Genomic DNA, 14,126 nt, shown 5'->3' on the forward strand with positions numbered 1-14,126 from the left:
ATGAACGGGAGGGATACAGGTGTAGTTAATGGTACAAGGCAGAATAATAGTTCGCATAGACTAAATGGGCCAAAGGGCCTGTTTCTGTATTGTTGCGCTCTAAAATTCTATATTTATGACTATTTTCTGTGAATACTCTCTGGGTGCTGAAGACTAAAGTCCAGTGAGTTAGAATGATAAAGTATGTGCAAATTAAGTCAGTTAACATTTTAATGGAAAGGTATAGAGGTAACCCATAATGTAACCTGAACTTCTAGGAAACATGAGAATTAAGATGCTGCCTCTGTATAGTTTGTTTTAGACAATTCTAAAGATAAATTATGCTTAATAATTCTGTAAGTCAACTAGGCAGTGTACCTGCATAACAAACTCTCTGCGACGAGGAAGACCTTTTTCCGATAGTAGAAGATATTCAGGTTCTTTTTCTTTCTTTGCCTGCTGTATCTGGGCCAATCGACTGATTGGATTCATACCTTGGCCATATTCTGGACTAGTCTGTAACAGAAATAATTCATGAAATAGAAAATACACAATGGAGTGTACTTGCACTGGAAGAAAGAGAAGACTAAGATAATTTAGTAGTGGCAGGCAGATCTCATGCCTCAATTAATGACAGCAACCTTACTTAAATCTGAAGTTAACAATTTTACTTACAACCTTTGATGGCTCGTTCTTGCAATGGCATTTTCTTTAATTTTAAACATTTCTGATTTACAGAGGCACTGAAAGCTTATTTTGATTTGAAAAATGCAAAACAAATCATAAAACATAAGAATATTAAGCTATTTCAAAAGATAAAAACTGCTGGAGGAACATAGCAGGTCAGGCAACATCTGTGGAGGCCAGAGGTTATTTAACGTTGAGGTTCTGCACCAGGACTGAGAACATAGAGGGAAGATAGCCAATAGAAAGAGGTGAGAGGGAAGGGTGAGATAGGCTGGTAGGTGAAGAGGGATTGACAGGCAGATGGAGCCAGATGGGGAAGGGAAAGGGGGAGACATTACCGGAGACAGGGAGATGATTGTTAAGAGTCAAAGGGGTGCAGATTATGGAATCTGAAAAGAAAGGGATGGCATCTGCAATCCACTGTGTCTCCAGTACTATACTGCTGCAAATTAATGAACATCGTTTAGATATCTTCATTTCACATTACAAACCAAAAAAAATCATTTTAACAGAAGTCAGCAACCTCATACAAATAAATGGACTCTTCTTGGCTGATGTAAAACTGAAGGGGAGAATGAAAATGAAATTCAGCCCATAAGCTCAGTTCATTGTGGAATCACCACTGGATTCAATCAGCAAGTCCTGTGGACACCTAATTTGCAGTGTGCTTCCAAATTCCATATTGCAGTCAAAAACTTCAGAGGGCTGCTAAACAACAGTGCACCAGACCCCAATAACCCACAATTGTATAGGCTCAGTAGACCTGATCTCAGGCCAAAATGCCATTTTCTCTGGTATTCAATGGTCAGCACTTTCAGTTTGCACTCTCAGGAATAAAAGCATTATTGTTAAACCAAAGCTCTTGACAGTCATTGAGGGTTGCAAGTTAATTTTTCATTAAAGCAATTAAAAGTATCAGTAATTTGTCATACTTTGAGTGCCACATAAAAGACTTATCCATAAGATAAGGATGCACAGAGTTGGGGGTGATGTACTAGCATGGATAGAAGATTGGTTAACTAACAGAAAGCAGCGAGTTGGGATATATGGGTATTACTCTGGTTAGCAATCAGTGGTGCAGGGGTCGTTGCTGGGCCCACAACTGTTCATGATATATATTAACTATCTGGAAGAGGGAACCCGAGTGTAGGGTATCCAAGTTTGCTGATGATACTAAATTGAGAGGAAAAGCAAATTATGCAGAAGATACAGATAGTCTGCAGAGAGATATAGGTAGATTAAATGAGTGGGCAAGGGTCTGGCAGATGGTACAATGTTGGTAAATGCGAGGTCATCCACTTTGGAAGGGAAAATGAAGAAGCAGATTATTATTTAAATGGTAAAAAATTGCAGCATGCTGCTCTGCAGAGGGACTTGGGAGTGCTTATGCATGAATCACAAAAGGTTGGTTTGCAGGTGCAGCAGGCTATCAAGAAGGCAAATGGAATGTTGCCCTTCATTGCTAGAGGGATTGAATTTAACAGCAGGGAGGCTATGCTGCAACTATACAGGGCACTGGTGGGCATCACCTGGAGTACTGCATGCTTACTTGAGGAAGGATATACTGGCTATGGAGGCAGTACAGAGGAGGTTCACTAGGTTGATTTCAGAGATGAGAGGGTTAGACTGTGAGGAGGGATTGAGTTGCCTGGGACTGTACTCACTGGAATTCAGAAGAATGAGAGGAGATCTGAAAGAAACATATAAAATTATGAAAAGGATAGGAAAGATAGAGGCAGGAAAGTTTTTTTTCCACTGTAGGTAAGACTAGAACTAACAGAATCCCTCAAGATTCAGGGGAGTAGATTTAGGACGGAGGTGAGGAGGATCTGCTTTTCCCAGAGAGTGGTGAATCTGTGGAATTCTCTGCCCAATGAAGCAGTGGAGGCAACCTTAGTAAATATATTTGAGACAAGGTTGGATAGATTTTTGCACAGTAGGGGAATTGAGAGTTATGGGGAAAAGGCAGGTAGGTGGAAATGAATCCATAGCCAGTTTAGCCATAATCTTATTGCATGGCGTTACAGGTTCGATGAGCCAGATGGCCTACTCGTGCTGCTATTTCTTATGTTATGTCAGTTAGAGAGCTAGAATACAAGTAAAGGTGCATAAAAGCTTTGAAATGAGCATAGTTGGGGAGTCAGAGAGAACACGCAAGGGAGCATGAGAAAAGAGAACTGGCTAGTTTTAAAAAAATACACTTGACTTCCTTAACGCCAACTGAACCAACAAATTAACCTTTAGGGAATCCTGCATGAGGACTCGAAGTCCCTCTGCACCTTTGATTTTTGAATAATTTTCTGCCTATATAGAAAACAGTCCTTTATTCCTTCTGCTAAAGAGCAGGACCATGCACTTTCCTGCATTATATTCAATCAGCCACTTCTTTGCACATTCCCCCAACCTATCCAAGTCCTTCTGCAGACAGTCTGATTCCTCAACATTGGCTGCCCCTCCACCTATATTTGCATTGCCTGCAAATTTGGTCACAAAGTCATCAATACCTTCATCCAAATCATTGACATACAATGTGAAAGGAAGCGGCCCCAACACGGACCCCTGTGGTAGATCACTACTCACCAGCAGCCAACTGGAAAAGGCCCTGCTTATTCCCACTCTCTGTCTCCTGCCAGTCATCCAATCTTCTATCCATGCTAATACGTTTTCTGTAATACCACGGGCTCTTATTTTGATAAGCAGCCTCATGAGTGGTACCTTGTTGAAGGTACTCTAAAAATCCAAATAAACAACATCCATTGACTGTCCCTTGTCTACCTTGCTTATTATTTCCTCAAAGAATTCCATTTGTCAGCCAAGATTTTTGCTTTAGAAAAGTATGCTCACTTTGGCCTATTTTATTATGTGCCTTCAAGTACCCTGAAACATGATCCTTAATAATGGACTCCAACATCTTCTGGACCACTTAAATCAGGCTAAATGGCCTATAATTTCCTTTCTTCTGCCTCTCTCCCTTCTTTAAGAGTGGAGTGGCATTTGCCATTTTCTAGTACTCAGGAGTCATTCCAGAATCCAGTGATTCTTGAAAGATAACTACTAATGCCTCCACAATCTCTTCAGTTACCTCTTTCAGAATCCTGAGGTGTAGACCATCTGGTCCAGGTGACGTATCTACCTTTAGACCTATCGGCTTCCCAAGCACTTTCTCCTCAGTATTCATGACATTCACTTCTGCTCTCTGATACTCTCACATTTCTGGCACTTTGCTACTGTTCTCCACAGTGAAGACTGATGCAAAATATTTATTAAGTTCTTCTGCCATTTCTTTGCCCCCCATTAGTACCTTTCCAGCATCATTTTCCAGCTGTCTGATGGCTGCTCTCGCCTTTCTATTACTCTTTATATATCTCAAAAATCCTCTTGAGTGCTCTTTTAGACTATCGGCTACCTTCCTTTCATATTTTTATCTTTTCTCTCCTTATGGCTTTTTAAATTGCCTTCTGTTGGTTTCTAAAAGCTTCCTAATCCTCTACTTTCTCACTAATTTTTGTTGTATTATATGCCCTCTCTTTTTCTTTTATGCTCTTTTTGATTTCCCTCGTAAACCATGGTTGCCTCACTCTCCCTTTAGAATACTTCGTCATCTTTGGGATGTATCCATCCTGTTGCTTCTGCATTGTCCCCAGAAATTCAAGCTTTTGCTGTTTTGCCATCATCCCTGCAGAGAAGGGGAAATCTGATAGGACAGGACCAAAGGCTATGGAAAAGGGAGAAGCACCAGAGGGAGAGACAGGTAAGGAGAAAAGATGAAAGGAAAATAGGAGTGGGGAATGGTTAAGGGAAGGGGGGAAATTGCAGGAAGTTCAAGTAATGAATGTTCATGCCATCAGGTTGGAGGTTACAGAGACGAATACAAGGTATTGCTCCTCCAACCCGAATGTGACCGCATCACGGCAGTAGAGAAGGCCATGGACTGACATAATGGAATGGGAATGGGAAGTAGAATTAAAATGGGTTGTCACTGGAAGATCCTACTTTTTCTGGCAGAGAGTGCAGGCGCTCAGTGAAGCAGTCTCCCAGTTAATGTCATTTATCACCAATCTACAGAAGCACCAGATACAGTAGATGATGTTAACAGACTTGTAGGTGAAGTGTTGCCCCACCTGGAAGAACTGTTTGGGGCCCTGAATGGTAGTGAAGAGAAAGGTGTGGCACATGTTCTGCTTGCAAGGATCAGTACCAGCAGGGAGATCAATGGGAGGGATGAATGGACAAGGCAGTCATATAGGATACAATCCCTGCAGAAAGCAGAAAGTAGGGTTGGTGGGGGGGGGGGGGGGGGATTGGGAAAGACGTGCTTGGTGGTGGGATCCCACTGGAGATGGCGGAAGTTTCACAGAATCATGTATCAGACTCAGAGGTTGGTAGATGAGGACAAGAGGAATCCCTTAGCTGGTGGGGTGGCAGGGTACTCCATTCATCACCCTTTTTGACTGTGACCCCCTGACACACTAACTCATCCCACTGCCTGAAATTATATCCAATCATTTGCTTGTTCTTCCTCAGTTTGACTACACATCACATCAAATTGTACACCAAGGGCCCATCCTCAGCCCCATCAGTCTGACCCCCACCCCCCTGCCAAATTACCCTCCCTGGTGTGTGGCACAGGCAGCAATCCAGAGATTACTACTTTGGAGGGTCCTGCTTTTCAGCTTTTTGCCTAACTCCTTATATTCTCTCTTCAAAACCACCTCCTTTTTCCTACTTATGTCGCTGGCACCAATATGCAATACAACTACTGGCTGTTCACTTTCCATCTTCAGAATGCTGTAGATCTGAAGCAGGACATCCTGCATTCTCTCCTGGATGGCTACATGAAGCTTAGAAAAATAGAGGGCTATGGGTAAAGCGTAGGTAGCTCTAAGGTAGGGATATGTTCGGCATAGCTTTGTAGGCTGAAGGGCCCGTATTTGCTGTAGGTTTTCTATGTTCTATCCCTGACCCTGGCACCTGGGAGGCATCAGACCATCCAAGTGTCTCTTTCAATTCTGTTCAAGTTTAATTATCATTCAAGCCATACATAGATTCAGCTGAATGAGACAGCGTTCCTTTAGGGTCAAGGAGCAAAACATTCAAAATTGCAAGCAAACATTCAAAAATAGCGAGTACCATAACCAAAATAGTGAGCAAAGAAGCATATTCACTGATAAAAAAAGTAAATATAGTCCAAGAACCTGAGCGACAATGTCCAGCAATCGATGGTACAGTCCCCTAGCACGCAATCCAGCCGCTCAAACGCGGGATTCACATCCACTGAAATTGCTTTCTGCTCCTGATTATGGAATCCTCCATCATTACTGTATTCCACTTCCCTCACTCCCCCGGTGCCACCTGATCACTGTGGCTTCTCCCTGGTAGGTTGTCCTCCTCAACAGTACCCAAAGCAGTATACTTATTATTGAGGGGAACGGCCACAGGGGTACTCTGCACTGGCTGCCTGTTTCCTTTTGCTCTCCTGGACAGTCACAGGTACCTGCTTCCTGCATCTCAGGGGTGACGACCTCCTTGCAGCGCCTATTTGTCCCCTTTTCATTTTCACATATGAGCTGAAGGTCATCCAGCTGCAGTTCCAGTTTAAAAAACCTGAAGTTCCTTCTGTTTCAACAAAAACATAATTTACTGCATGAGTACTCTTACCTTTAGTATAGATTTCGGGCGCTTTTTATAATGAGTTTTAGGTTTCTCTATAATTGGTAAGGGAGGAAGTTTCTTCAGTTCCTGAAGAACAATTATTGCTGCTCGTTTTTTGGAAAGCTTTTTACTGTTGCCTTCCCCTTCTGCAGTAAACTCTCCCACTGCAACTCGTGTAACAAAGCTCTTCATGTGAGGAGGCCCACTTTCTCTGGTTACCTGTCACCAAGGACAGAATCAGAATCAGATTCAGTATTACTGGCGCGTCATGAAATATGTTATTTTGCGGCAGCAGTACACTGCAACAGATAATAAAAATTATAAATTACAGAAAGAATTTTTAAAAAATAAAATAAATATGTAAAGCACAAGGTGGTCAAAAGAAAAATCAATTCTTGAGACATCAAAATGAGAAAAAAATTTAAAACTTCTAAGCACTTCTGTTTTCTTGTTATCCAAGAGTGAATCAAAAACATCATTATTCACTATGTCATCCTGTGTGCACTGTGCCTGCCTGTGTGTGGCAGTGCCTGTGTGTGTTTGTCAGCGCCTGTGTTTGTATGGCTGTGCCTGTGTGTGTTTGTCAGTGCCTATGTGTATATGCCCGTGCCTGTCTGTGTGTGTCAGTGCCTGTGTGAATGCCTGTGCCTGTCTGTGTGCCTGTGCCTGTTTGTGTTTGTCAGTGCTTGTGTGTTTGTCAGTGCCTGTGTGTGTATATGCCTCTGCCTGTCTGTGTCAGTGCCTGTGTGTGTGTGTGTCAGTGCCTGTGTTTGTATGGCTGTGCCTGTATGTGTGTGTGTCAGTGCCTGTGTGTGTGTGTGCCAGTGCCTGGGTTTGTATGCCTGTGCCTGTCTGTGTGTGTCAGTGCCTGTGTGTGTGTGTGCCAGTGCCTGTGTGAATGCCTGTGCCTGTCTGTGTGTGTCAGTGCCTGTGTGAATGCCTGTGCCTGTATGTGTGTGCCAGTGCCTGCGTTTGTATGCCTGTATGTGTGTCAGTGCCTGTGTATATATGCCTGTGCCTGTATGTGTGTCAGTGCCTGTGTGTATATGCCTGTGCCTGTATGTGTGTGTCAGTGCCTGTGTGTATATGCCTGTGCCTCTCTGTGTGTCAGTGCCTGTGTGTATGCCTGTGCATGGCAGTGGGAAGGAGGAGATGGGATCCTCTCCTGCCATCTTAGGCAATTATACATTTACAGAAGCCCCCAGACACCTGACAAAGCAACCAAAGAGGAATAAAAAAATGCTAGAGGACTTCAGAAGGTCAGGTAGCATCTGCTGAGAGAAATAGACCGAATCCAGATTAAGAGCCTTGACCCAAAATACTGGCTGCACAGATCCTGCTTGACATCTTGTGTGTTGCTACAGATTCCAGCATCTGTACCTCATGTGTCACAAAGCTCTGCAAGAAAAGAAAAAGTCAGATCCTCAGAGACGGCTCCCCGAGCAGACTGCCAAAATCATTTGCCACAATGGCTCGTCAGTAGAACTTTCACGCACTAAAACCTTACTTGGATTGCAGTGCGAAGGATCTTCACTGTAAGATCCTTCAGAGTTTCGATGTCTGGATCTACCTCGAGTGTGGATGACACCACCATCCAACTTCTGCTGCACTGTGTGTTAACCTAGGTCAAGAAAAGGGTCAGATGGTCTTTGCTGAGATTCATCCTGTCCAGCTGCACTGTGTTTTATGTGTTGTTTCCAGGAATACAAATGTGAAAAACATCGACTGCTGCTGGGATATCATGAGCTCAGTGAAAGACACATAATGGCCTGTCTAGAACTTGCAGGTGTTCAAGGAACTAGCTATAAATAAATGTAGCAAAATGGTGTAGCTCCAAGGGATTCACTGATGCTCAGTGCCTCTGCTGCTACAAAGATACTGTGGGGAAACACTCCAGCACAGAGCCCTCAGGTCTGTACCACAGAACACTATGAAGGCCTGGGTCCTATGTAATATCCTTTCAAATACACTTGGAAATGAAAACTTGATGCCACGCTGACATCATGTAAGTACGGAAGCAAATGTTCAAAGGAAATTTATTATGAAAGTGTACGTTACCATATAGAATCCTCAAGATTTATTTTCCTTTAGAACAAAACAAAATGCAACAGAATCAATAAAAAACCACACACAAATCATGACAAACAACTAACGCGAAAAGACGAGAATCTAAGCAAGCAAGCATATCTAACAGGAGTTGCAGAATCATTGAAAGTGAGTCCATTGGCTGTGGAATCAGTTTGGAGTTGACATGAAGTTATCTAAACTGTTTCAGGAGGCTGATGGTTGAAGGGTAATAACCGTTTCTGGACATGGCTGTGTGGGACCCAAGGCTCCTGTAGCTCCTTCCCAATGGTAGCCGCGAAAAGAGAGCTTTTTGGTGGTGGTCCTTGATGATGGATGCTGCTTTCTTTTGGCAGCTCTCCTTGTAAATGCACTCTCTGGTGGGGAGGGCTTTGCCTGTGATGGATTGGGCTGTATCCACCACCTTTTAAAGACTTTTCCATTCTTGGGCTTTAGGGTATCCAGACCAGGCCATGATGCAACCAGTCAGGATACTCTCCATTGTGCATCTTACAGAAGTTTGTCAAAGTTTTGGATGTTATGCCAACTCTGCACAAACGCTTAAGAAAGTAGAGGTGCTGGTGCTTCATTATAATGATGTGCTTGAGTTGGCTGTGCTCCAGATGAGACCATCATCCATGTTCTTTAGCAGTACGTGTTTAGCAAGAATGTGATTTCAAAGGCCACCTCAGTAGTGGTCTTTACTGAGGTTCATCCTGAGCAGCACTCTCTCATCAATATCGAAGGAGTAAATGCACACTCAGCAAATAAAGTACATCTTAGGGCGGAAAACTTGAAAGCATTGATCATCCATTTATGGAAGCAATATCCCACTGGAATTTCTGACTGCATCAGAATCAGCAGGGAGTTATTTACAACACTGGCAGATTGAAGAGCCAGGATAAAGGGCTCCAGCTTTACACTTTCCCTGGCAAAAATCCAAACTGAATTTATCTGTACTACATTTACAGAAAGAATAAATTAAGGCCTCATTATCCATCCCTCTCTTTCTGTACTTGCAAAAACAAAGCATTAGTGAATGTTTCAAACGGGGGGAAAAAACTGAGCTTGCAAATGTGACTTCAAATATGCATACATTATTGTCAGGGCATAAGAAGAGCAAGGATTTTTACAGAGGTCAGTATGATTTTATAATGCATCTCCAAATAATTGCTTTAATTGGTTCTCTGAGCATTTGGTTCTGAATCACGACAGTTGGGTTACATTGCCTCAGTAAAGTTTAGACTTGGAGCCCTTCACTAAAAGCTGATTATTTCCAGCCAAAGAGCTTGCTCGGTATGTATGTTTTACACATAGACTGTCATTGTGGCAATGATTTTGTGATGTTATTTAATGAGCTGCTTCACATTACAACACTATAAAATTTAAACATTTTTGACTGAATTAAAGTTCACTGCAATTGGTTGCAAGATGACACCATACAATTAGTGCCAAATTTGCTCTCATCTCTTATTTGTGTACTACATTCCATGACATTTGAGTGGGGGGGGGGGGAGCGGGTGGAATCAACAAAGAAACAGAATTTGAGACTATCACAGAATTAAGAAATTATAGTAAAAGTAACACAATAATCTGGGAGAACCTACTACTATTCTATTGATAATCTTATTTCCACTGCCATATAACGTAAACTTGTGTAAAGTGAACCAGTTTCTCTTCCTGCAGTATTATTTTAGGACTATATTATATATTCCTTTTCAACATTTAGATTGCTGATATAATCAGACACCTGTGGCAATCTTATAAAAGCCCTGAAAACCATATAGTTAGTGAAGGAAAAAGATAAAGCAGCAATAACAGAACTAGTGTTTCCTTGTGTTAAAATTCTATTGAAAGGTACTCCTATTCATGCACTGGGTGTGGTACCTTTGGTAATACCCATCCCCAATCCTTACAATGAAAACTGAGCCGTGACAGAATGATCTGGCCCACTATTGATGAAGAAACAAAAATGTAATTCTTAGTCAAGATGGGTTGTTACTAGGAAAAACTTGAATGTAATTGCTGTCCAATATTTATGTTGCTTTACCCTTGGCATTACTATTTATTATAGCTAACTTTGAATATTATAAAGCACAATCTAAGGAGTTACAATCAATAGCAAACACAGTACATTTGTCAATAAACATTCCTGCTCCTGACAATATTGTGGAAGAAGTTTTGGTGCTAAAACAATAATAATTCCCTTTAGAACTTTAGCATCAAAAGCCTGAATCTGAAGTAGTACCAAGCATACTCAGTAAACTGGTCAAAAGATAGCTTCTGATCACATTATCAATTTCACCTTGGATCAATCTATAGATTAGATTTACTTGTCACATATACATTGAAATTTAGAATGAAATGTGCTGTTTGTATCAATGACTAGCACAGTCCGAGGATGTTGCCATGTTTCCAGCACCAATATTGCATGCCCAATAACTTACTAATCCTAACCCATAAGTCTTTGGAATGTGAGAGGAAACTGGAGCACCCAGAGGAAACCCATGTGCTCACGGGCAGAATGTACAAACTCCTTACGGACAGCAGTGGGAATTGAACTCGGCTCACTGGCACTGTAAAACATTATGCTAATCTCTACAGTACCCCACCTCACCTCCCTCAACTTGAAATGACTGAAAACAGACTGTTGGTGCAGAAATTGGGCAGGAGAGAGTTTTCTTTTGTGAAAAGCACATTTCTAGGCTATTCACCACTTCACCAGTCGGATACCAATGTTAGAGCGATCATGGAAGGGCACGGTTGATTCAGCAGCAGACTTCAGCACAACAGCAGGGACAGTGCCTGGCCCAATTACCTTTGTTATGTCTGGTGTGCTCAGCTACTTCTTACTATCATAAGGAATGGAACAAATTGAATTGGATGGAGACCAAATTTTGTGATGCTCGGGATTTTCAAGGGAAGACAGATGAATCAACAGCTTGACACTTATGGTTGCAAATGTTTCACCCTTGCCTTTTACATTTTCATGCTTGAGTTCTGTTTCATGCTCTGTTTCATACTTAGTTTAATTTTCAACCACCATTCACGCGTAGATATGTTTAATCTGACTTAATCATCGCAGAAAAGCTTAGCTGTGATAGTTGACCGTCTGTAGCCTCACCAGGTGGGTACCTGATAGTTCAGGGATGCCTCTTGCTGCTCCTAGAATGCTCTTCTGCATTGTTCATATAATCACCATTGGTTGAACAGTTTCCCATTTGTTCTTACAACTAACACCAGTCTCTCACAGGGTGCTTGTTGGAGGTAACATGCAACATTGCAGTGAAAAAGATTTAAGAAGAGGAGTTGGGCTAATGATGCAACCTTATTTAAGACAAATGCTCATGAAGAATGGATCAGTTTTATATACACTGATCAATATCATAAAGCAAGTATAAACCGAAAATCAATTTCTGTGGGCAGCTAAACTTCAGGAGTCCATTCCCATTCAGATTGATGGATTCAACAGTAAAGGCCATAAATGCAACTTGCAGTGGCTGATACAGCTCTCAGCACTTTTCTTGAAGTTGTGTGGTGAAGATCATGACCACTAGGTCTCTGGTTGGATGGAAATCAGTGATTCGGGGAGTTACCTGTCAAGCACAGGAGGAGATGGCTGTGGAGGAAGCTTGGACTGCTGGACCAGCTACCACATGAACTTCACAGAGCAAGATCTTGATCCGACAGCAATGGGGATAAAGACAACTGGAGACCAGTCTCTCCTGTATGGATATTTATACTTACATATAGGTCAGCATAAGTGTAGGTGGCTGCCCAATGTACACATATATGCATGTATTGTGGGCTTAAACACTTTTCACACCCTTCTTGCCTGCTCACCAGGTGCATAGGGTTCTGTATGGACACCTATGTATATGACCTCTCCTTTTAGCTATACATCCTCCCTCTGGAACTGGATCCTTGACTTCCTCACCCCGAGACCACAGTCACTGTGGATCGGAAGTAACATCTCCTCTTTGCTTACGATTAACACTGGCACACTTAGCCCACTGCCCTACTCTCTCTACACCCATCACAGTTCAAATGCCATCTATAAATTTGCCAATTACACAACTATTGTTGGAAGAATAACACATGCAAAATGATGGAAGGACTCAGCAGATCAGGCAGCATCCATGGAAATGAATAAACAGTTGACATTTTGGCCCGCGACCCTTTCTCATGATTGGAATGGAAGAGGGAAGATGCCAGATTAAAAAGGTGAGGGGAGGGAAAGGAGAGCTAGAAGGTGATAGGCAGGTGAGAAGAGGTAAGGGACCAGTGGGGAATAAGAAGGGGGGGAATAACTTTTTTTTAAATGTTGGAGCAGCAATGAGAATTGAATTAAAAGATTCGGACAGTTCTGCTGTTGACGGATGGAGCTCAGGGGTTCAATGAAGTGCTCTCCCAATTTATGACGGATCTCAGCATTGTAGAGGAGACCGCACCAGACACAATAGACGACTCCTGCAGATTTGCAAGTGAAGGGTTGCCTCACCTAAAATGACTGGAGCCATGAATGGAGGTGAGGGAGGTGAATGGGCGGGTGTATTGTTTGCAGCATTTCATATGGTAACCAGGTGGTGTACAGGAGTGAGGAACGATTGTGGATTTCAAGAAGGGGAAGTCAAAGGGAACACACATCAGTCTTCACTGAGGGATTAGCAGTGGAAAGGGTGAACAGTTTCAAGTTCCTTGATGGCAACATCTATCCTGTGCCCAATATATTAATGCAATTATAAAGAATGCATGACAACAGATTTATTTCATTATGAGTTTAAGACGACTTGGTATGTCATGAAAGACTCTTGCAAATTTCTACAGTTGTACCTAGAGGGCATTCTAACTGGCTGCATTACCGTCTGGTATGGAGGGGCCACAAAAAATCAAAAAAAGCTGCAAAAAGTTAACTCAGCCAGCTCCCCAATGGGCACTAGCCTCTCCAGCATCAAGGAAATTTTCAAAAGGTGATGCCTCAAAAGGCGGCATCCATTATTAAGGAACCCCATCACCCAGGATGTGCCTTCTCATTGGTTCCATCACGGTGGCGGTACAGGAACACGAGGACATACTCATGTTTCAGGAGCCCCTTCTTCCCTCCGTCAGATTTCTGAATAGACAATAATCCATGTACTCTACCTCACTATATTTTCATTGTTCACTCTCTTCTTACACTACTTATTTAATTTACATATTTCTTATTGTAATTTAGTTTTTTTTTTACATACTGCAATGTACTGCTGCTGCAAAACAACAAATTTCATGACATATGACATTTTAGCGATACTAAACTGGACTCTGATCCTGAACTGCCTGCACAAGGCTCCAGCTACATGCCTCATCACACTGATCCCCAGAACCGGATTCTCCTGCCCCACCACATCTAACCGCAACAGCCCATAGCCTCCAGATCCATCTGCACACTTAATGGCTGAAATCCATACTGCACAATCAACAGTACCAGCCAAAGACACTCAGCTGGAAATGGTCCTAGTTCAGTTCTGTGTTGCAATAAATTTGTGGCAGTCTGACAAAAGTTAAGTAGTATTGTTTTGCTCCCAAGTATATTATCTAACGCAAATACAAAATAAGCCTCGTGACCAAGCTTTCCCAAGATTACACTTCTGGCAGAAATTTCTTCCAACAAAGATTAATTACACAGTTATACATGCAGAGTGTCACAGTTAATCTAACTGTTACAATAAGAGGCATCATAGTACTTTTATTTCTACTCCTGTAAA

General features: G+C 42.2%; 1 protein-coding gene across 7 annotated transcripts in view; it reads right to left on the reverse strand.

The window, feature by feature from the left end:
- The window catches only part of stau2 (staufen double-stranded RNA binding protein 2), a 325,427-nt gene that overhangs the window by 158,893 nt on the left and 152,408 nt on the right, over positions 1-14,126 (reverse strand). For 6 of the 7 annotated variants that reach the window (XR_009514472.1, XM_059982913.1, XM_059982879.1 and 3 more), the window contains 2 exons: positions 6,325-6,537; positions 358-495 (listed from right to left, as the gene is read on the reverse strand). Coding sequence is in view for 6 of the 7 variants with exons in the window: in XM_059982913.1 (XP_059838896.1) it covers positions 358-495; positions 6,325-6,537 (351 nt within the window). In the remaining variant the exon portion in view is untranslated. The remainder of the gene's footprint in view (positions 1-357; positions 496-6,324; positions 6,538-14,126) is intronic. The other variant, XM_059982922.1, reaches the window with a different exon arrangement.

This window comes from Hypanus sabinus, chromosome 1, assembly GCF_030144855.1.
Source record: "Hypanus sabinus isolate sHypSab1 chromosome 1, sHypSab1.hap1, whole genome shotgun sequence".
Taxonomy (NCBI): domain Eukaryota; kingdom Metazoa; phylum Chordata; class Chondrichthyes; order Myliobatiformes; family Dasyatidae; genus Hypanus; species Hypanus sabinus.